Here is a 24443-nt window from a genome sequence, read left to right as displayed (position 1 = left end):
TGCCGCATCCCCGCTTGGTTAATACGGGCGGGGAACATTACAGCATTCATTTGAATAGCTGTAGTCTTTCCCGCCGCGCCGTGTATAGACACTCCCCCTTGCTCGGGTGAACTGTCCAATCCAGAGCAAGGGGGAGTGTCTATAGGCAGCGCGGCGCGAGAGACTACAGCGATTCAAAGCTGTAATGTTCCCCGCGCGTATTAACCAAGCGGGGATGCGGCAGCATGTACGGTAAGGGGGACATGGCTGGATATGGGGGGGGGACATGGCTGCATATATGGGGGGGACATGGCTGCATATATGGGGGGGGACATGGCTGCATATATGGGGGGGGACATGGCTGCATATATGGGGGGGGACATGGCTGCATATATGGGGGGGGACATGGCTGCATATATGGGGGGGGGGACATGGCTGCATATATGGGGGGGGACATGGCTGCATATGGGGGGGGACATGGCTGCATATATGGGGGGGACATGGCTGCATATATGGGGGGGACATGGCTGCATATATGGGGGGGACATGGCTGCATATATGGGGGGGACATGGCTGCATATATGGGGGGACATGGCTGCATTTGGGGACACATTTAAAAAAAAGTATCGGTATTCGGTATCGGCGAGTACTTGAAAAAAAAAGTATCGGTACTCGTACTCAGTCCTAAAAAAGTGGTATCGGAACAACCCTAGACAGGATCAAATTGGATGGCGGCGGGTGTGAGTGGACATGTGACCACTGACTCCCGCCGCAACATAGAAGAGACTGGGGGGTTTGATCAGGTTCACCTTAAAAACTGACAGGCAGATCTGATCAGACCGCCCACACAAAAGGGGCCTTGGGCAACGCCTAGACTTTTTCTCCCAGGTACATATATCTGTGAGGGTAACACTTATTGTAGCACATGCTGTCAAGTAAGCATAGCTGGATACTGCACTTATGATGTTGGTATCCATGGATGTATGTTTAAAGTCTTGATAGCAACATTAACATTTAGACTTCTAAAACCTACCATACCTTTCTTTTTGGAAGACAAATGCAGTGTTTATAAGACAATGCAAAGAGAACTTCAGGTTGCACTTAAAGGAGTTGTAAAGGAAAGAAAAATTTGCCTAAAATTTATGTCTGCAAGGTAGACAGAATAGTGTAATGATTCTGTTAAAAAACGAGTAAATACCTATTAAATTCCTTCATCTATATCACCTCCGGCGTTCTAGTTTCTGTTCTCTCATTCACTTTCTGGTTTGCATCGCTCGTTCATGTAAGAACTACATTTCCCAGTATGAATTGCGGCACACCCAGTAATTCACACCTCCTTGAAGTCTCTAACACGTAGAGAGCGTCCTGCCACACAGAGTTCCCAGGAGGGGGTGAGCACGTTACTGACCACCGCAGTAAAGCCTCCCGTCACGGTGGTCAGTAAAATCAGACAAGCAGGAAGTGAACAGAACAGAGAAGAAATAGAGCAACTTCTGAGCAAAAACGAACAATGAGGAAGTGAAAAGAGGAATGTCTGCAAGTAAAGGATGCTTATTATGGGGAAAAAAAATCCTTTACAACCCCTTTAGGAGCAATACTTGAACCGGCGTTAAAGTTATCGATAACACTACACATATACTGCACTACAATTGTAGAAGTCTTCATGTGGTTCGTGTGTTAATATGCAACAGTGTATTATGGTTAAACTGTGCAGCAACACCACATATACAGTACATTATGGCAGAGATGGCCAAGATATTTTCTTTTAACTGAAGGTCTTACCAACCCCTGTATCTGGTTGAAGTGAATGCCAAACCAAATCATTGCCAAATTATATTTTCATGTTTGTTGAGTGAACAAATAGAATCTTTCTTCTACTCAAGTAATATAATAAAAAGGTGCCCAAGTTAAATGAGTCTTATTAATGGGGCAGCTGTTTTTATTTGTCCAACACTGTTCTTTAACCACTTAAGGACCAGCCGCCACAGTTGTACTGTAGCAGGTTGGCTTTCCTGGGCGAATCACAGTACCTGTACGCCGGCCACTTTAAGACCATTAGGGGGGCGCACGCGTGGTGCCGGAACTGACGTGCATGGTCACGATGTTCTGCCGGTCACCCACGATTGCTTCTGAGAGACACAGAACGGGGATCTGTCAATGTAAACAGACAGATCTCCATTCTGTCAGGGTAGAAGAGACAGATTCCTAGTGATCAGTCTCCTCCTGCAGTCACTACACTCGTGCCCCCCCCCCCCAGTTAGAAACACCTCCCTAGGGAACACTTAACCCCTTGATAGCTCTCTGGTGTTAACTTCTTCACTGCCAGTGACATTTATACAGTAATCAGTGGCCATTTTTAGCTCTGATCGCTGAATATATGTTTTTTATAAAATTGCCATAAATCTAGCCCCCCTTTTGTTTGTAGACACTAACTTTTGCGCAAACCAATCAATATATACGCTTATTGCGATTTTTACTACCAAAAATTTGTAGAATACATATCAGCTTAAACCAATGAATTTTCATACCTTTTTTGGGGATATTTATTCTAGCAAAAAGTAAAAAAAATATATTTTAAAATTGGTCTTTTTTGTTTATAAAAATCAAATACCACCAAAAACAAGCTCCATTTGTGGGGGGAGGGGGGGGGACATACATTTTGTTTGGGTACAACGTCTCATGACAGCGCAATTGTCAGTTAAAACGGCACAGTGCAGTATCGCAAAAATGGCCTAGTCATTAAGTGGGCAAATTCTTCTGGTCCTTAAGTGGTTACATTTGAACATCATGCTTTAAACCATGCATAATATTGCATTGTTTTTTTTAACTGTGAGAAAGAAAAACGACTACATTTTGTAATTCAGTCTTCAAAAGTCGAAATTTGGAAACTTTTGGTTGGTGGCACATGTACTACCCAAAGCAATTGCATATGAGGACCAGAAGACAATACAATCATTTTATTAGGCCATTTTTTGATTTACAAGTAAAAGTGATGATGCAGCCTTGGACTGAATGAGAACATGAGTGACTTGTGTTATTGTAAGGGGCAGCATATTGAAGTCATCATATCATCCTTAAAACGGCATCCTTTTCTTTTAGGCTTTAGGCCTCTGCATGGAAGACACAAGTCATAATGGGGTCATCCACAAACATTTGGCATGGGTCAAAGACAGCTGCACTCCCTGCAGTTACACAAGTGTTAAAGCGGAGTACCACTCAAAGGTGGAACTTCTGCTCATTGTACTCCTCCCCCTCCAGTGCCACATTTTTTTGCACCTTTCGAAGGAGACAGCATACCTGTCTTTCACAGGTAGGTTCTGGTTCAGGTCTTTCACAGGTAGCTTTCCCGGCTTCTGGGAGCCTCAGCCACATGTATTGACATCATAGCTCGGCTCCCTCCTCTTCCCCATGTCGCCGGGCCAGTAGGAGAGGAGCAAAGCATGGGCAGTAGGGTTTTTCGGCGTGAAGCCGAAAGGCTATACTGCCGGGTTCCCTTACTCGCAATTGATCCGGCGTGCACACATCGCTGGACTCCAGGACAGGCAAGTGTTCGATTATTAAAAGTCAGCAGCTACAGTATGTGCAGCTGCTGGCTTTTAATTTTTGCAGCGGTGGGCGGACCTCCGCTTTAAGTATACACTGATAATAAATTAAATCCTGGTCTTTCAATGCGTGCTTCTCTGTCTATAAGACTCAAATACCTCATATTTCATTCAGGCCTATGGGAAATGCCAATACAATGCAACAAGTGTATGGTATAATATAAAAAATAAAAACCACTGTGTAAACATCTTCAAGCATCATGTAGTCAAACAAAGTCTCTACTAAAAGATCAGGTTGGTGCAAGTCAATTGCATTTGCAGATGCCTTGCCTTTTTTTCCTCTCTGGTATTGTATACTTTTACCCTGATTTGTCCAAAACACCTTTCCTGTAATGTAGTAAAAGATTGTATATATATTACAATATGCCATTCTTACCATCTGGAACCTCGTCTGGTCTTTTGCGCTTCTCATACACAACAATGATAACCGCCAAGATGACAATTTCTGCTACAATGCCAAGGAAGGGCCACAACGGAGCCAGGTGACTGCGCACTCTCAGGATGATGCTGCTTGTTGTGTTGCCAACCTGATTTGAAGCATTACATATGTACACACCAGGGTCCTCATTGATGTCCAGCTTTACGATTTTCAGCTCAGTAATGTTTTCTTTGCTGGTGATAGTTATACGTCCACTCTCATTATTTAGTGGCTGCAAAATATGAAAACATTTTATCAGTTACAAGATGTAGTGGGTAGCACTAAACAAGTTTAAGATCAAAGTCCACACAAACCCAATCTCTGAACTTTAGGTTGTTGATGCCAGCAGACAAAACTTCAGCCTGCTACCTATATCTCACCAAGGTGTTATTCCTCCCCTCTTGTCCTTGGATTGTACACAGTGTCTAATGCACATCAGCTCTAGCAGTGCAAACAGCTCTCGCCTGCACTCCTGGCCCCTACCTCTTGCCAAATTCCCCCATAGCAAGTTGCTTGTTATGGAGGGCACTTGTGCATGCTCGCTGCCAAAACAGATCTGTGCATCCATAAAGACAAACACCTGAGCGCGGCTGGACTTTTCCCCCTGCTGCCTCCTCACTGGCTGTGATTGACAGCAGCAAGAGCCAATGGCTTCTGCTGCCGGATCTGAACTGAGGGGAGAGAGAGGGTCTCTGCTCTTGTTCACATTACTGGGTCAAGATCAGGCTCAGATATGTATTTAGGGGGGTGAAGGTGTAAGCATTATCCCAGTATTTTTAGAGCCGATGGTTAATTAGACACTGGATTGCTTTTACAAGCAGCGGGAGGGAATATTCCTTCCACCCGGCTTTTTTGGGCTCACCTGCAACCTCCTGAGCAACCAGCTGGCACATTTTCGACAGCTGATCATAGAGGTAATCAGAGACTGGAACAGCTGATAGTCCTTATGATATATGAAACCAGATGTGATGAGCATACATCACTTTGGGTTTTCCCAGATGTAAACTGTGCCATTTTAAATAGGGGAAGCATTTAGTCACAATCTTTGTGTGATCAAATGCTAGGTTAGGACTGTAGAACACATTCCCCTGTTTTATGCACCATAACTTAGGGGGGTGGTGTTCTGTATTCCACAGAGGGAATAGGAACAATCCCAACTAAAGAGTTCAGCAGAAAATAAAGCTTTCTCTGGCAGGAGCAACCGTTTATTTTTTGCACTTATCAAACCGATACATTATTGTATTATATTTAACAGACCACAAAGAGCAAAGTAATTTTATGGATCAATTCGAATCGGATGAGTTTTGGGTTGCATCCGATTCGCATTACATCTGAACCAAGTTATGCAGGGCGAATTGAGAGAACGCGGTGGGACCATTTCTTACTTTAAGTGGTTCAAACCTCTACATATACCCAAATTAAGTGACTAGACTCAGAGGGTGCACAGAAGAAACCCTCCTCTACAAGTTGTATCTGCAGTCATTTATTCTTTAGATCGTTCTAGCAGTGGGGGAAGGGGTCTGAAGTTCCCAGATAGCCATCTCAGTGAGGAGAGGGGGGAGGAGAGAGAGAAACAGATGGGGCAGCCGCTGTGGAACTCCAGAAGAGGACGATCGGGGCAACTCCATGCAAAACGAACTGCACAGTGGAGGCAAGCATGGTATGTTTTTTTTTTTTTTTATCTTTTAAAAAAAAATAACAAAGAAGAAGGTCGTTTACAACCACTTTAAATCATTTTTTTCCTTGAATAACCCAGAGGATACTTCAAGTGATTAACTGGGCGGCCCACAAAGCCACAATCAGGGGTCACCTTATTCAAATAGCGTCCTGCCTCAAGACTGCAGTCTCCCTTATACGCAGCAACGAGAAAAAGTTGTCTGACCTACTGATCCAACATAAAAACCCAAATTTGGACCTTAGAGAAAAAAATAGATTTGGTCCGGCTGGAACTGAATATTTGCCTGATGACCAAGGTGGCAAAAAGTCTCAGATGGACTCAGGCCTCCTATGTATTAAAAGACAAACCAGGCACCGTGCTACCCTGCATGTTGACACCTCGATTTCAAAGAACTGTGCTCCCTAAGGTTAGGCAAATGAATGGTGCCTCAACTCAGAATCCACCGACGGTAATCAATCTTTTCATACTTCTTATTCCTCATTGTATGGTGAGTGGGAGAACCCATCAACTGAAGCCATGGATACATTTCTTAGAGATCTCACTCTCCCTTCTCTCTCTGCTTTCCAACGATAGATTTTGACAAAAGAAATAACGATAGAAGAGGTACTGGCAGTTAAACAAGCCAGGGCTTCTAAGACTCCGGCCCTGATGAGGTCTCCGCAGCCTATTATAAGAAATTGTACAGTTGGCACCCCACCTTCTCCAATTTTTCATGGCGGTACGTATGCGGACTCCAACAGGGCTAACATATATTGCCCAATATCCATAAACAATGATTTTAAATTCTTTTCCTTTTTTTCGTAGAAAACATAGAACACAACAAAACACATATATGGAGCGAACATTATTTTACAAAACTCTGGTAGCTGGTACACATTCAGCATATTTACAGAATAGGGAAAAGAAATAGGATTTTTTGTACTCAACGTAAAATCCTTTTCTCTGAGTCCATGGACGGACACAGCTCCTTAAATCTTGACAAGTGGGTTATGTTCCTTGTTTACAGGAGAGGACTAGGCAGAAACATGTTAAATACATGTTACATTAACAGAGTTGAACAGCCCCTGCCCAGGGGGCGGTCCCTCCAGACATAACCATCCTCACTGCAGCATGCAGCCTCAGTTCGTAACAAGCAGTACAAACCTAAAAAGGAGGGGTGGGTGCTGTGTCCGTCCATAGAGTCAGAGAAAAGGATTTTACGGTGAGTACAAAAAAAATACTATTTTCTCTTATCGTCCATGGACGGACACAGCTCCTTAAATCTTGACAAGTGGGGCGTCCCCAAGCAATGTCAAAAACCAGGGGTGGGAAATATATCACTAAAATCAATTTTAACTTCACCCCAAAACAAGCAGAGCTCCTCAACGGAGGAGGTGCAACTTTAACTGCTTGCCAACCAGCCGCCGCAGTAATACGAGTAGCCAATAGGGAGGGGCGTGCGCGCGCCCCCCCCCACTCACCCCTGACGCCGACACGCATGCCTGGCGGTCGCGATCACCGCCAGGCACCCGCGATCACTCGTTACAGAGCGAGAACTGGGAGCGGTGTGTGTAAACACACAGCTCCCGGTCCTGTCAGGGGGAGAACTGCCTGATTGTCTGTTCATACAATGTATTAACAACGAGCAGTCATTTCCCCTAGTCAGTCCAACCCCCCCAGGGAACATACTTAACCCCTTCCTCGCCCCCTAGTGTTAACCCCTTCCCTGCCAGTGGCATTTTTATAGTAATCAATGCATTTTTATAGCACTGATCGTTATAAAAAATGGCAATGGTCTCAAAAATGTGTCAAGTGTCCGCCATAATGTCACAGTACCGATAAAAATCGCTGATCGCCGACATTACTATTAAAAAAATATATATTAAATAAAAATGCCATAAAACTATGCCCTATTTTGTAAACGCTATAACTTTAGCGCAAACCAAACGCTTATTGCGGGGTTTTTTTTACGAAAAATATGTAGAAGAATACGTATCGGCCGAAACTGAGGAAAAAAATAGTTTTTTTATTTATTTTTGGGGGAGATTTATTATAGCAAAAAAGTAAAAAAATATAATTTTTTTTCAAAATTGTCGCTCTGTTTATAGCGTAAAAACTAAAAACCGCAGGTGATCAAATACTACCAAAAGAAAGCTCTATTTGTGGGGGGAAAAAAAGAATGCCAATTTTGTTTGGGAGCCACGTCGCACGACCGCGCAATTGTCAGTTAAAGCGGCGCAGTGCCGAATCGCAAAAAGTTGCCTGGTCTTTGACCAGCAATATGGTCTGGGGCTGAAGTGGTTAAACAGCCGCCGGCAAAAAATAGCGGCCGAAAAAAGCATCAGAAGATGCACTAACAGCAACCATTTAAATTCTGGAAAAAGCGTGAACGGACGAGCAAGTCGCCGCCTCGCACACCTGTGAGACCGACGCATGATGTTGGGAAAAAAAAAAAAAACAGGAAGCACCAATTGCCCTGGTCGAAAGTGCCGTGACCGGAAAGGGGGGCCCGCCCCTTAAGAACATAGGCCTGTATGACAGCCTGCCTGATCCACCGAGAAATGGTGGTCGACGAGACCGCCAGGCCCTTTTGTGGACCAGACACTGACACAAAAGACAGTCAGAACGCCAAAACGGAGCCGTAGCAGGCTGGTACATCCGCAAAGCGCGTACCACGCCTAAAGTATGAAAGGCAACCTCCGTAGGCCGAGGACAGAAGAACAATGTCCGTATTGCGGCGAAAGACCGAAACCACCTTCGGAAAAAGGGAAGGTCGCGGGCGCACCACCACCTAATCCTTATGGAGGATCAAGCATGGCGGCTTGCAAGACAAGACCGCCAACTCAGAAACCCCTCTAAGAGAGGTAAAGGCCACTAAAGGGGCCACCTTCTGAGACAGTGTCAAGAGAAAATCTCTCGGTTTCCAAAAGGAAGATTCCTGAAGAACCGAGAGCACCAGAGTCAAAACTCATGGGGGAAGAGATGGGCCAAGAGGGGAAAGTATATGACAAACCCCCTGCACACAAAAAAAGGACCCACCAGGGAGCGGGCCGCAAAAAGGCCACTGAAAGAACACAGCCAAGGCTGAAATCTGCCCCCAAACGGTGCATTGAGCAATTTTTATATTCACTCCAAGCTGTAAAAACAGCAGGACCCTGCACACCAAGTACATCCGTGGATGTCACTCCGTCCCTTTGCCCCAAGAGATGTAGGCCTGCCAGGTGTGACGGTAGATCCTCCGGAAGAAAACTACCATGCCCTCAGCATTGTTGAGATGACCCGAGTCTGGCTTCCAATAGCGATGTTGAGCAAGTCAGTGACTGTACAACAGGAGGAAGTATGGGACCTCGAGACAGAGGGACCCCCTGCCCTGGCAAACGCCAGGGTACCTCCGCTACCAGGCGCCTGATATCAGCGTACCAAGGACGCCGAGGTCAATCTGGAGCGATTAGAATCATTGGGATCTCCTCAGCCTCCACTCTGTGGAGCAGCCGAGGAAGCAACTACAATGGAGGAACGGCAAAAAGTCGCCGATAGAGACCCCACAGGGCCACCAGCGCGACTTGCGCGTCTGTACCAGATCACTAGACCTGGCCACTAACTTCGACACCCTTGCGGTGGAGACGAGCGGCCAGGAGATCAATGCCCTGTGAGGCTCACCTCCTGCAAAGGAGCCGAAACACCAAAAGCACAAAGACCAGTCGCCCTGGTCCAGCATCTGGCGACTCCAGTAGTCCGACTGCCGGTATACCCGATGGTAAACCGAAGCCATGGCCGTGGCATTGTCCGGCTGAAACGAGATCGGACGACCTTGCAACCTCCTCGACCACGAGAGCGGGCACATTCAGGGAGGTGTGGCCGTAGGTCCACGCAAGTCCAGCGACTCAGGGCCGACTGGACGCCCCAGGTTCACAACCTGTGAGGCTGGCATCCGTCGTAAACACCGACCACTGGAAGGAAGAAACAGACTGACTAGGTGGCGCACCGAAATCTGATGATTTCAGAGACAAGAGATTTTTACCACCTGGACAGTATTTCCCATGGAAAAACCCGAGTGTGGAACTTGGCATACAGCACCGCCTCGCAGGCGCCCGGAGAGAAGACAGATTGCGTGAGGCCAATACCTTCACCGCAGACTGAAGAGTCTGCAATTTCTCCAGGGGAAGAAGGACCTTTGCCCCCGAGGAGTCTGGATCAACACTAGATACTCCAACACCGAGTCGGAACCTAGCATGCCCAGGATTTGAACCCCGGGTCGCACACATGGAGGGCAGGCTTGCTGCCACTGAGCTACACCTTCTGGCTTAAACGTTTAACACCCACCTGAATCTTCGGAGGGTCTGAATGGGAATAACCCATCCACAGAAGCTGCTCTCAGAAGAAAGTTGTCCAAGTAGCCAATGAGGCAAAGCCTCGCTGTCCCAACAAAGTTAGGATAAGTGCGAGCTCCCAGCTGAAAACCCATGGTGCTTACGCCAGATCAAAAGGGAGAGCCACAGGCTGACAGAGACCCTCCGTCATCACGAAGCACAGAAAAAAACACTGACATGCGCAAAACGGGACATGCATGTATGCGTCCCTGATGTCCGAGGATGTCAGGACGTCCCCCGGATGGAGCGCAGCTACCACCGAACGAATGGATTCCATGCAAAACTACCCGACATTCACAAAAGGTATTCAGGGCCTGAGGCCCATAGAAAACCCCAAACCTCTAGTCCTGCAGGAAAGGTAAAATTACCCCGCAGCTTAGCAAGTCCCACACTGCCCAAGGCAGAACGACAGGCCGGTGGAGGAAGACACGAGGAAAGAACTTTGTTCTGTGGATAGGAGGAAACCCTATCTAGTACTCCGAAGAGACCACCTCACGGACCCACTGAACGGCGACCAGGGAGGTTTCACCAAATTGTGAACCAGGAAGCCGTCCCTCCCACCTAGAGACAGGGAGAGAAGGCTACATACATTGGCAGGATTTGGGTGCCGGCATGATCGGCTATCGCAACCAAGGACGGATTAGTCCCCCAGCTGGGTTTTTGACGGCCTGGGAGGGTTGCCCTCTAAATAATACACACACACACACACACACACACACATAGTGTGTACAGGTCATTCTCAAAAAATTAGCATATTGTGATAAAGTTCATTATTTTCTGTAATGTACTGATAAACATTAGACTTTCATATATTTTAGATTCATTACACACAACTGAAGTAGTTCAAGCCTTTTTATTGTTTTAATATTGATGATTTTGGCATACAGCTCATGAAAACCCAAAATTCCTAGCTGAAAAAAATTGGCATATCATGAAAAGGTTCTCTAAACGAGCTCTTAACCTAATCATCTGAATCAACTAATTAACTCTAAACACCTGCAAAAGATTCCTGAGGCTTTTAAAAACTCCCAGCCTGGTTCATTACTCCAAACCGCAATCATGGGTAAGACTGCCGACCTGACTGCTGTCCAGAAGGCCATCATTGACACCCTCAAGCAAGAGGGTAAGACACAGAAAGAAATTTCTGAACAAATAGGCTGTTCCCAGAGTGCTGTATCAAGGCACCTCAGTGGGAAGTCTGTGGGAAGGAAAAAGTGTGGCAGAAAACGCTGCACAACGAGAAGAGGTGACCGGACCCTGAGGAAGATTGTGGAGAAGGACCGATTCCAGACTTTGGGGGACCTGCGGAAGCAGTGGACTGAGTCTGGAGTAGAAACATCCAGAGCCACCGTGTACAGGCATGTGCAGGAAATGGGCTACAGGTGCCGCATTCCCCAGGTCAAGCCACTTTTGACCCAGAAACAGCGGCAGAAGCGCCTGACCTGGGCTACAGAGAAGCAACACTGGACTGTTGCTCAGTGGTCCAAAGTACTTTTTTCGGATGAAAGCAAATTTTGCATGTCATTCGGTAATCAAGGTGCCAGAGTCTAGAGGAAGACTGGGGAGAGGGAAATGCCAAAATGCCTGAAGTCCAGTGTCCAGTACCCACAGTCAGTGATGGTCTGGGGTGCCATGTCAGCTGCTGGTGTTGGTCCACTGTGTTTTATCAAGGGCAGGGTGAATGCAGCTAGCTATCAGGAGATTTTGGAGCACTTCATGCTTCCATCTGCTGAAAAGCATTATGGTGATGAAGATTTTATTTTTCAGCACAACCTGGCACCTGCTCACAGTGCCAAAACCACTGGTAAATGGTTTACTGACCATGGTATTATTGTGCTCAATTGGCCTGCCAACTCTCCTGACCTGAACCCCATAGAGAATCTGTGGGATATTGGGAAGAGAAAGTTGAGAGACGCAAGACCCAACACTCTGGATGAGCTTAAGGCCGCTACCGAAGCATCCTGGGCCTCCATAACACCTCAGCAGTGCCACAGGCTGATTGCCTCCATGCCACGCCGCATTGAAGCAGTAATTTCTGCAAAAGGATTCCCGACCAAGTATTGAGTGCATAACTCAGTGTTTCTCAATTCCAGTCCTCAGGCCCCCCCAACAGGTCAGGTTTTCAGGATTTCCCTCAGATGAAAAGGCTGTGGTGATTACTAAGGCAGTGAAACTGATCAAATCACCTGTGCAAAATAATGGAAATCCTGAAAACCTGACCTGTTGGGGGGGGCTGAGGACTGGAATTGAGAAACACTGGCATAACTGAACATAATTATTTGAAGGCTGACTTTTTTTTTTATTAAAAACACTTTTCTTTTATTGGTCGGATGAAATATGCTAATTTTTTGAGATAGGAATTTTGGGTTTTCATGAGCTGTATGCCAAAATCATCAATATTAAAACAATAAAAAGGCTTGAACTACTTCAGTTGTGTGTAATGAATCTAAAATATATGAAAGTCTAATGTTTATCAGTACATTACAGAAAATAATGAACTTTATCACAATATGCTAATTTTTTGAGAATGACCTGTATGTATATTATGTAAGTGTATGCACACATGCCTTTGGAGGAAACCGGAGTTCCCGGAGGAACCCACGCAGACACATTGAGCGACAATGCCAGCTCCAGGCAGATTGGTGTCAGTGTCCGGATTCGAACCAATGACTCTCTTGCTGCCAAGTAATGGAGTTAACCACTACACCACCATGTGCATAAAACCATTCTGAAACAGAAGCCCTGGATAACAAGGGCGCAGCATTCAATGAAGCATCACAGACCTATATGAGGCCCTGGACCAGCTGGTCCGCTAGCCTAAGGCCCCGTACACACGATAGAATCCATCCGCTGAAAAATCCCAGCAAATGGGTTTCAGCGGATAGATCCTATGGTGTGTACACTCCAGCGGATCTGTTTCCGCGGATATTTCTCCCCTGGGATGGATTCCAGCAGATCGAATATTTGCTGACATGCCAAACAAATCCATCTGCTGGAATCCATCCCAACGGATGGATCCGCCGGTCTGTATAGACTCACCGGATCCATCCGTCCGAAGGGATCCCCCGCATGCGTCGTAATGATTTGACGCATGCAGGGAATTCCTTATATGACAGCGTTGCGCACGTCGCCGCGTCATAATCGCGGCGACGGCGCGACACGTCATCGCCAGAGGATTTCAATGCGATGGTGAGTACACTCCATCGCATTAAAATCTGCTGAAATCCTCGAGAGGATTTATCCGCGGAAACGGTCCGCTGGACCGTATCCGCGGATAAATCCTCCCGTGTGTATGGGGCCTAAGAGTCGGTGCTCCTCCACTGTCTGGTGCAAAATGCTCACTCCGTGAGTTGTATACAGCACTAGGGGTCAGGACTACTCCAAGATGGCCGCCGAGCGTTCAGAACGCGGCCACAGGAAAATGGCCGACCGAAATGTAAGCTGCGCCATAGCACGGCTACGTCAAAATGGCCGCCAATGGGAGTTTTCAATGCAATTGAAAAACCTCCCATAAAATGGCGCCAGCGCCGACTGAGACCCCAGAGTAGTGGCCACAATAGACCGCAAGTCAGACCCCAGCATGGTAAACATGGAACGCGTCAGTACTTCGGATCTTCCATCAGTCAGATCCATACAAGCGGGGGTTCCCGCAATAGGGAGAGTGGTCACCTATACATGACACCCGGAGGGTCCACCACCGGAGAAGAAGCCCACCTTTTGAAAAGGCTCTCCTCAAAGGGGCACTGAACTGCCCGGCGGTGAGGGACTACAAAAGCCCTCAGCGGCTGTTCTCATTCCGCCTCTTAGAAATTATCAAAGAAGGGCACAGAAGGATAAAACCTACACAGAGCGGTCTGATTTGCGTGATTCAAAAAAGACAGAGTCCTCGGCGGAAACCCAGCTGCTCTATCCAGCTAAAGAGAGTCCCTTGCAGCAGTGAGAAGCGCACCCATAAATGCCTTATCCTGCTTTTTTTTTTACTACCCAGGTACCTGGTCCATGGCTCCATAACAGAGCATTCCCCAGGGGATAGGGGCACTCTTTTACCGCCCGTCCGCAGTCCACCCCCACCCTGGACATCCTTTTCTTTTAAATGGAGTACACAGATGCTCCCATATCTTGGGGTCAAACTCACCTCTGACATTGCTACACTGTACAGAGCAAATTACACCCCTCTCTATGACTCTACAGAACAAGACCTGAAGATCTGGCAAACCCATGATCTTTCTTGGATGGGCAGAATAGCAGCCGCCAAGATGGTCCTTCCTCAAATATTATACCATCTTACTATACCATTATACTATTTTAGGTCACTCCCCATTCCAGTTTCACTCGTATTTCCCAAAACGTTGCAATCTATGATCTTTAACAACTTGCCGACTGCTGGGCATCATTTAACATCCTGGGCTTTCAGTGCCGCTATCTGAATGCCTGCAGCTACAGACTTTCCTGCCTAGAGGAGAGATGTGGGGTCTTCTAGACCCCACATCTCTCCATAAAGAGGACCTGTCACGCACCAATCCTATTATAAGGGATGTTTACATCACTTGTAATAGGAACAAAAGTGATCAAAAAATATTTCTTTAAAAAGGAAAAATAAAAAAAATTAAAGCGCCCCCATCCACACAAGCTCTCACGCAGAAGCCAACACATATGTAGGTTGCTCCCACATATGTAAACAACGTTCAAACCACACATATGAGGTATCACGGCAGATGTTAGCGTGTGAGAGATACTTTTAGCACCTCCTCTAACTCTAAACATGTAAAAAATAAATGTAAAGAGTCGCCTATGGGGGAGATTTTTAAGTACTGAAGTTTGTGCGCAAATTTAAATCGTGACATGTGAGGTATCCATTTACTCAGCGTATCATCAACTGTCACTTTACTATTTTTTTATTCACAAAGGTCTAGGGGAGACGACGACTGGGGAGGTGGTGTGGACAAAATGGTCGACCATGGTGCACAAGGGCATACTTAACACTTCCTTGGTGGAGGCCAATAAAATGTTTTGCGCTGGTACATGGTTTCCGACTAGGCTGGCAAATATATATCTTGGGACCTCGTCCCTATGTTTTCAGGGATGTGTACAAGAAGGTGATCTGTTTGATGTCTGGTAGTCCTGTCCGAAGGCCCGACCCTTCTGGATCAGGATATTTAATTTGGTCTACTCAGTGAGGGGACAGAACATCCCCAGAGGTGCCAAGACAGCACTGTTCGCTGACCTGTCGGAAGAGATCCCCAGATATCTTCGAACACATTTTTCATCTTTCTTGCAGCTAAAAATTGCACAAGCATGGAAATCACCTGTTATTGATGTCACAGCTGCGAAACATAAAATATCCTGGATTATGATCAACAAGGGTGTTAAGGCACCATCTCATCCCCTCTGTCAGATAAAAAGCTGCAGCCTAGTGTCTGTTTTTTGTTTATTTTTTTAAGATTTCTACCCGTTTTAAAATGGTCTTTCAGCGAGATGACTCCAGCCGAGATTCCCATGCTGACATCAGCAAGGGAGGAGAGGAGTAAGGATGAGCTCCAGCGTGTTCGCATAGTACATGTGCAGAGCCGGCCAGGAAGTCTGCATGGCGCTGCGCTAATCACAGCCAGGGAGACATTTCCCGATCTCTGCAGCCGAGCATCGGGAAAGGTCTCCCTGGCTGTTAGCACAGCGCCGTGCAGACTTCCTGGCGTGTTCTGAACGTGTACTATGCGAACACGCTGGAGCTCATCCTTCGAGAGGAGCAGAAAGCATGGCATCATGTGATCACTGGAAGACTTTGTTAAAACCAGTAGAAATCTTTAATATTTTTTTTATAAAACACGGGCACTAGAACACTCAGAAGCCCTGATATATCATGGTCAAAGTACAGGGGGAAGGTAGAAACTGGCAGGATCAGCCAGGTATTTCAGATGATCGAGGAGGCCAAATGACACAGCACAAGCACTGTGCTGTATAAAATGCTTTAAAGCAGAACTAAAGCAAAAACATCCCATTTTTTTGTCTGCACCAGAATCAGATTGCATGGGTGTTTACACCCATGCAATCTGATTCTGCAAATCGTGCTGCATTATGCAAACTGATAGCGGGGTGTCGAGAACATACACCCTGCAATCTGTTCGCATGAACAGGTTTGCGATTTAGATGCAATGCGGATTTGCAGTGAATTCCCTGTGAATTTGCACCGCATCTAGTGTGAACCGAGCCTCATGATATATATAGAAACATATTTTATATAGAATCTGATTGTTCCAAATAGTCCACACAGCATTCTTTTCAATTGGGTCTTCACTAGATAACACAAAAATATCAACTTCCAATGTCATCTTATTTTTATTAGCAGTGATTTTGGAGCCATCATTTACAAGGTTTGCTGTACTTACATTTGGCACGTCATCAATCAACTTGAACCAAGTCCACTCAGGATGTGGATATCCTACACATTTACAATATAAAAGAGCTTCTTCGCCTTCATTTTTGTTCTCGCTTTTTTTATGCCCAGTGATTTCTGGAGCAGCTGAAAACAAGAAAAACACAGCAAATAAACAGATATCCTTATTTATGCCAGCATCTGTTTTTCTCCATATAAGACTAAAAAGGCAAACTTTCACCTGAACATTTATGGCCCTGCAATATAGCTGGGCTAAAAATGTGGGAAAAAAAGAGATTTTTAATACAGCTTACCTGTAAAATCTTTTTCTTGGAGTACATCACGGGACACAGAGCGGCATTCATTACTATATGGGTTATATGGAGTACCTTCAGGTGTAGACACTGGCAATCTCAAACAGGAAATGCCCCTCCCTATATAACCCCCTCCCATAGGAGGAGTACCTCAGTTTTGTAGCAAGCAGTATGCCTCCCAAAATGGTCCTCAAAAAAGAGGGGTGGGAGCTCTGTGTCCCGTGATGTACTCCAAGAAAAAGATTTTACAGGTAAGCTGTATTAAAAATCTCTTTTTCTTTATCGTACATCACGGGACACAAAGCGGCATTCATTACTATATGGGATGTCCCAAAGCAATGCTTACAATGAGGGGAGGGAGAACATCTCCAAGACAAAAGGATTTAATTTAGAGATATACTCAAATCATAATAAATCCAACTTAGTTGAGAAAAATAATTTTAAATTTAACTCAAAAAAGAGGAGCCCCCGGAATCCGAGGGTCTCAAACTGCAGCCTGCAGCACTGCCTGCCCGAAGGCAGTATCAGTATTCCTTCTTACGTCCAACTTGTAGAATTTTGTAAACGTGTGGACAGAAGACCAGGTTGCCGCCTTGCAAACTTGAGCCATAGAGATCTGGTGGTGTGCTGCCCAGGAGGCGCCCATGGCTCTAGTAGAATGAGCCTTTAATGATACTGGAGGAGGCAACCCTTTCAAGCCGTAGGCCTGAGTGATTAATTGCTTAATCCACCTAGAAATGGTGGACTTTGCAGCTGCCTGCCCCTTCTTGGGCCCATCCGGTAGAATGAACAGCACATCTGTTTTCCGGATCTTCTTTGTAGCTTTAAGATAGGCCTTCATGGCCCTGACAATATCCAAGGTATGCAGCAACCCTTCCTTTCTGGAAGTAGGTTTAGGGAAGAAGGATGGTAATACCAAATCCTGGTTCAAATGAAAACTGGATATGACCTTCGGTAGGAAGGAAGGATGAGGGCGGAGAACGACCCTGTCCTTATGAAAAACAAGATATGGTTCCTTACAGGATAAGGCTGCCAGCTCCGAAACTCTTCTTGCGGAAACTATGGCAACCAAAAATACTAACTTCCTTGTCAGTAGAACCAAAAGGAATATCAGCCAACGGCTCAAACGGTTGTTTCTGTAAACTTGACAGAACAAGATTTAAATCCCACGGACAAAGCGGGGATTTAACTGGAGGTCTAATACGTAAGACCCCTTGAAGGAAGGTCTTAACCAGCGAGTGGGTGGCCAGCGGCCGCTGAAACCACACTGACAGAGCAGAAATCTGTCCTTTGATTGTGCTTAATGCCAATCCTTTATCCACTCCTAGCTGGAGAAAACTTAATACTCTATCGATGGTAAATTTGCGAGAAAGCCATCGCTTGGACTCACACCAGCCTACATAGGCCTTCCAGACCCTGTAATAAATCACCCTAGAGACCGGTTTCCTGGCTCTGATTAGGGTAGAGATTACTTTCTGAGACAGACCTCTACCCCTGAGAATCAGGGATTCAGCTTCCAGGCCGTCAAATTTAGATGCCGTAAGGCAGGGTGGAGGATCGGACCTTGCGATAGCAGGTCTGGCCGTAGAGGAAGAGTCCAAGGGTCTCCCACTACCATCCTTAAGATTAGTGAGTACCATGCCCTTCTGGGCCATGCTGGAGCTACCAGGATGACTGGTATGTGCTCCACCCGGATCCTGCGCAGCAGGCGGGGTAGTAACTGGAGCGGGGGAAACGCATAAAGAAGTTTGAACTGATGCCAAGGGCAAACCAACGCATCGGTTCCGCAGGCCATCGGATCCCTTGAGCGGGATATGAACCTGTCTAGTTTCTTGTTGAGTCTCGATGCCATGATATCCACGTCCGGCACTCCCCATCTTTGGCAGAGTGCTTGAAAGACTTGTGGATGCAGAGACCATTCCCCCGGCCATAGAGTCTGGCGGCTTAAGAAGTCCGCCTGAAAGTTGTCCACTCCTGGAATGAATATTGCCGATATGCAGGGCACATGAGCCTCTGCCCATAGGAGAATCAAGCTCACCTCTCTCTGAGCGGCTTGACTCCTGGTTCCCCCTTGGTGATTTATGTATGCCACGGCCGTGGCATTGTCTGATTGAATTCTCACCGGGAACCCCTGCAATTTTGACGTCCAAGCCCTGAGGGCTAGTCGAGCAGCTCTGAGCTCCAAGATGTTGATGGGCAACTGCTTCTCTGGCTTTGCCCAAGTACCTTGGCGAGTGCAACCATCCAAAATTGCTCCCCAGCCCGTCAGGCTGGCGTCTGTGGTCACTATCTTCCAAGCCACTGGGCTGAAAGACTTCCCCTTCAGTAGATTCTGAGGGTCTAACCACCAACACAGACTTTGTCGGACTCTTGATGAGAGCGGCAACGGGATATCCAAGGCCTGTGGCCTTCTGCTCCATGCTGACAGGATGGCTGCCTGTAGGATGCGAGTGTGGCTCTGGGCGTATGGTACCGCCTCGAATGTGGCCACCATCTTGCCTAGTAACCTCATACATAGGCGAATAGTCGGTTCTTTCTTGCTTAGAACCAGTAGGATTAATTCCTTGATGGCTTTTACCTTCCTCAGAGGTAGGAACACTCCTTGTTGTTCTGTGTCTAATCTCATGCCGAGATATTCCAACTGCCTTGTGGGCTGGAAAGCTGACTTTTCTCGATTTAGGACCCAGCCGAACCTCTCGAGGTATTGGACCGTGAGGGCCACTGCTCGCTCCAAGCCGGGAGACGAGTGGTCTATGACTAGGAGGTCGTCCAGGTATGCTAGGATCGTGACCCCTTGGATCCTTAGCTTGGCTAGGATCGGAGCTAGGACCTTCGTGAACACCCGGGGGGCCGTAGCCAACCCGAAGGGAAGCGCCACGAATTGGAAGTGACGCAAAGCCACCATGAAGCGTAGATATCTTTGATGTGGCTGATAAATTGGAACATGAAGGTAGGCATCCTTTATGTCTATGGACGCCATGAAGTCGTCCTTCTGGAGTGTGGCAGCTGCTGACCGCACGGATTCCATCCGAAATGAGCGGATCTTTAGATATGCATTTACCATCTTTAGGTCCAAAATTGGCCTGACATCTCCATTGGGGATGATGAATAGGTTGGAGTAGAAACCCAGCCCCTGTTCCAGGCTGGCCGGAATCCGAGGCGGATCGTTTGGAATCCTCGACTCCTGGAAATGAGGAGGAGGAAACCTTAGGAAATCTAATTTGTAGCCTGTGGCCACGGAAGACCGTACCCACTCGTCGGGAATGCTGGCTTCCCAAATCTCTGAAAAGAGTCGCAGCCTTCCCCCCACCTTCGTGGGTGGGGGCGCCCCTTCATAAGGTTGGCTTGGGGGCTGGTTTTGCTGGTTTGCGAAACCACTGCCTTTTGCCTCTAACAGCCTGTCCTTGTGATTTGCTGTTGAAGCCGAAGTTTGCTTTTGCAGGAGGCCGTCGATACTGCTTGGCATTAGAGGGCCCCTGCCCAGGGGAATACTGTCGTTTAAACGCAGGCCCCTGAACCTTCTTCTTAGTTGGCAAGAGAGTACTCTTGCCGTTTGAAATGGTCTGAATGTATTTATCTAGGTCTTCTCCGAAGAGTCGTCCTCCATGGAAGGGGAACCCTACCAGGAGCTTCTTGCATGGGGGCTCAGCCTCCCAGCTTTTTAACCATAAGAGTCTTCTCATATGGATAAGGGATAACGATAAACGTGACGCTTGCTGGATAGAATCCTTGATTGCGTCTACCGTAAAACATATGGCCTTAGGGACATCCGAAAATTCTTCTGCCTGCTGGGCAGGAATAAGTTTAAGCATCTGCTTAAATTGATCCGATAATGCTTGAGCGACCCCAATCGCAGCCACAGCTGGCTGTACTACTGCCCCTGCAGTAGTGAAGGAGTTCTTAAGTAGTGCTTCCAAGCGTTTATCAACTGGATCCTTGAACACCTGTATGTTTTCTACAGGGCATGTTAACGATTTGTTAACACATGAGATGGCTGCGTCCACTGCAGGAGTAGCCCATCTTTTGGAAAATTTTTCTTCCATAGGATATAGGACAGAGAACTTCTTAGGTGGTAAGAAGATCTTATCTGGCTTGTTCCAATCTTGGAACAAAACTCCCTCTAATAGAGGATGGATCGGAAACACAGCATTGCTTTGAGGCGCCCTCAGTGAGCCCAAAGCTGAAACCGTCGATACCTGGAGATCTGGTACTGGCAAGTTGAATGCCCTATGGACCAAGTCCGACAATCCTTGAATCCACCAGCTCTCCCTCAGGGAGACTGCCCCAGACTCCTCTGTATCCGGATCTTCGATCCCTGAACCTACTTGGTCCTTGTCCAAGAGGTCGTCCAATTCCCCTGAGGAAAGGACCTCCTCTTCTGAGGGTCCGCGCTCGGGCGACGGAGATCTATTCCGCTTACTGCCCCGCATAGCTGCGGCTATCATTTTACCCATGCTTTTCTGCATCTCTTTTAAAGAGGTGAGTAATACCTCCTCCGTGACCATCTTAGGGTTGGACTGACCCGCGTCAGCTCCAGCCCCAGATCCCGATGGCCCCAAGGCTCCCTGTGGGGAAAGCAGCGGCATAGCATTGTCCGAGACCTCAGACTCTCTGGGGGAATCCCCACCTCTTGTACCCTTGTTTTTTGATGCCATGGTACAATACCGAGGTACACCTGCTACTTATTGGTACCTGGGACTTATAAATAGTTAAATGCCCAAACACCTGTTTGGGGGATAAAAAATGCTTCCTCTCCCCTAGATGACACTTTTTTTTTTTTTTTTTTTTCAAAAAAAATCTTTTTTTTTTTTTTTTTTAAATCTAGGAAAGAAAAAACATTCTGTCCCCCTGAGTAGTATTGCAAGAAAAACTATGAGATGGAAAAGAAACAGCCTATTCCTAGGCTTGAAAACAGTCTTTCTGAAGACTGCAATATTCTTTCTGGCCACTGTGTGTCCTCGGCGCCCCGTGCTTGCCGTTCTGGTCTTTCCTCCTCAGTTCCAAAGTATTGAATGAGCTATATGGAACAAACAAGGAAGGGCCGCCCCTTCCTTAAGCCACTGACCCGCCCTTCCCCCCCAGCAATCTCAAACAGGAAATGCCCCTCCCGACAGGGGGGGGTGGGGTTGGGAGGAAGGGACCTCTCTGCTCCAGCAAACTGCAGCCTGCAGCCTGGAACCATGAGGAGGTCAGCGTTTTGCCTGCTTTGCAGGCCGTGAGGAGGAAGACTGAATGGAGCATCGCCTGGAGGCTTGCAGGTAAGCACAGCTCTCTGACACACACATATACTTTTATATCACACAGGCCCCACTCAATGCTTTTCCAACACTACAAGGGAGGTCACATCTTATGGGGAATAATACATATAGAGCCATCCTATCTTTATGATATGTGACTAGTTTGCCAGATGCAGTGCATAACTTTAGGCATGTCCCCTGTGACCCCCCAGAAAAAAACCTAAGAACCAAGTTCCGCAAGTTTTCCCCTCACTTACCTGCTCCATGCCGCAGGACTTTGCCAAGCAAGAGGCCCAATCTTCCCCCATCTCGGTGGGGATGTCTAGACCTTCAGGCCCTGGGTTCCTATGAAGGATCCACTGTCCTGGGCCCATATAGCACTCTAGCAACAGAAACATTAGGCACCCAAAGGTTTCTAAGTTCTGGGCCCAGGGTCCAGCTCTCTAAAAAGAAAAGCATTATGGGCTATACCCCAAGGGTTTGGGGTCCGGTTACTGACCACTTTAGCGCTGAGGCTTTTTTGGACAGAACCGGTTAGCTCACCTAATCCCAAGGATGTGGAGGCAAGCTAAACCATGACTAACACCTAAGACACTGGCGGAAAAACTGAGGTACTCCTCCTATGGGAGGGGGTTATATAGGGAGGGGCATTTCCTGTTTGAGATTGCCAGTGTCTACACCTGAAGGTACTCCATATAACCCATATAGTAATGAATGCCGCTCTGTGTCCCGTGATGTACGATAAAGAAAATAAATGAATAAAACTTCATATAAGAGATTAGGCATATGAAAATGTACTTGCCTTATTTTGTTGGCCAGCTTTAGTGCTGCACAACAGATGGCAATTTCAAAGATTTTTGGGCAGGTGAAGTGTTACTAAACTCTTTTTTAATTAAAATAACAAACATGTTATACTTACCTGCTCTGTGCAGTGGTGTTGCTCCGATTCTCCTCTTCTGGAGTCACCAGCGGCGATCTTGGCTCCTCCTCTACTTCTGCGGGACTACCATAGCCAGCTGCTCGCTATGTTGATTGGCCACAGCAAGAGCCAATTGCTCCTGCTGCTCGAGTGCTGTGTAAAGAGGGGAAAAAAGATGCAGCCTTTGCATAAAGGCTGACATTTTCCCCTCCACACAAGGAAGGGGGGCACAGGGACACTGAAAACGTTTAATGCAAGCAATGCATTAGGGCAGGGATATGCAATTAGTGGACCTCCAGATGTTGCAGAACTACAATTCCCATGAGGCATAGCAAGACTCTGACAGCCACAAGCATGAACCCAGAGGCAGAGGCATGATGGGACTTGTAGTTTTGCAACAGCTGGAGGTCCGCTAATTGCTTATCCCTGCATTAGGGTAAAAAAACATTTTAGGTTTAGTAACACTTTAAGCATTCTACAACTTGATCAGAACAGTTACAAGCAGACCACTTACTACCTGATTTTTTGCTACCTATACAAATGTATTCAAGTACTGCTAGAAGAGATAAGTGAACCACAATATGGAAGAAACAGATTTACAATTATTCCAGTTTTTGATTCTCCAGAATATGTACCAGCTGATTAAAGCAATCCTGATTGCTTGGATTCACAAACCATGCAACGGAAAACTGATCAGATCTAATATGAACAAACATAGTGAAGTGCAGGGCATGAGCACATGATTGGTCACATATTTTACAATGCGCACACGATTGGTCACATATTTTACAATGAGCACAGGATTGGTCACATATTTTACAATGAGCACAGGATTGGTCACATTATTACAACCATGTTGAAAATAATCTTCTGACCAATTTAAGATTATTTATTTTTTACAAAGAACATTTAATTCAAAAGACTTTTCCTGTTTTTTAATAACTACCTTTTACTTCAATGGTTGCATTGACTGATGGAGAACCATTGGAAAAAGTAAATACACACAAATATTCTCCTGAATCGTCAGCTTTAGGTTTAAGGATCCTATAATCAAAACAAGCAGAGTACGATTAGTGGTAATAAAAATAAGGTTTGAATTACAACAGGCTGAAAATGATTGCAATTCATATGTAATAGCGGATATAGTCATAACATAAGGAAGCTACAAGAAAGGTGCATATATTTATAAGAACCATGCGGGGAATAGCTCCCAATCCCACTCTTAATTATAATTTAGCCAGCTGCCAATAGAATTTATACCCCAGTGCTTCCAAATCTATACAAAATATAGATCAGCGCTAGCTTAGGAGTAAAAACAATAATTCATCAGTTGATAAAGTGTTCCAACAAATGAATCAACATAAGCGCGGGAATATAGTGAAATTGTGAAAATCAAAAGTCCAGAGTGTTATACAGTCCTCTTATTACCAATTGCACCCATCACGTGCCCAATGCTCATCATAAAAAGGCTAACCAGAAAGCATAGACCTCTTATAACAAAGTAGGTCATTTAGTGCTTCTCCTTAATGGGGTAGTAAACCGGCTGACTTTTTTTTTCTTTACACCTGTAAGGCAAA

At 46.3% G+C, this 24443-nt stretch overlaps 1 protein-coding gene across 2 annotated transcripts in view; it reads right to left on the bottom strand.

Annotated features, from left to right (window-relative positions):
- NPTN (neuroplastin) overlaps positions 1–24443 on the bottom strand; it is a 108263-nt gene that overhangs the window by 24377 nt on the left and 59443 nt on the right. For both annotated transcript variants that reach the window (XM_040343024.1, XM_040343023.1), the window contains exons 4-6: positions 23813–23910; positions 16410–16543; positions 3958–4231 (exon numbers count right to left, since the gene is read on the bottom strand). In XM_040343024.1, the coding sequence (XP_040198958.1) occupies positions 3958–4231; positions 16410–16543; positions 23813–23910 (506 nt within the window). The remainder of the gene's footprint in view (positions 1–3957; positions 4232–16409; positions 16544–23812; positions 23911–24443) is intronic.

Source organism: Rana temporaria, chromosome 3 (genome assembly GCF_905171775.1).
Source record: "Rana temporaria chromosome 3, aRanTem1.1, whole genome shotgun sequence".
Taxonomy (NCBI): Eukaryota; Metazoa; Chordata; class Amphibia; order Anura; family Ranidae; genus Rana; species Rana temporaria.
This window is presented reverse-complemented; position numbering and strand designations above follow the sequence as displayed.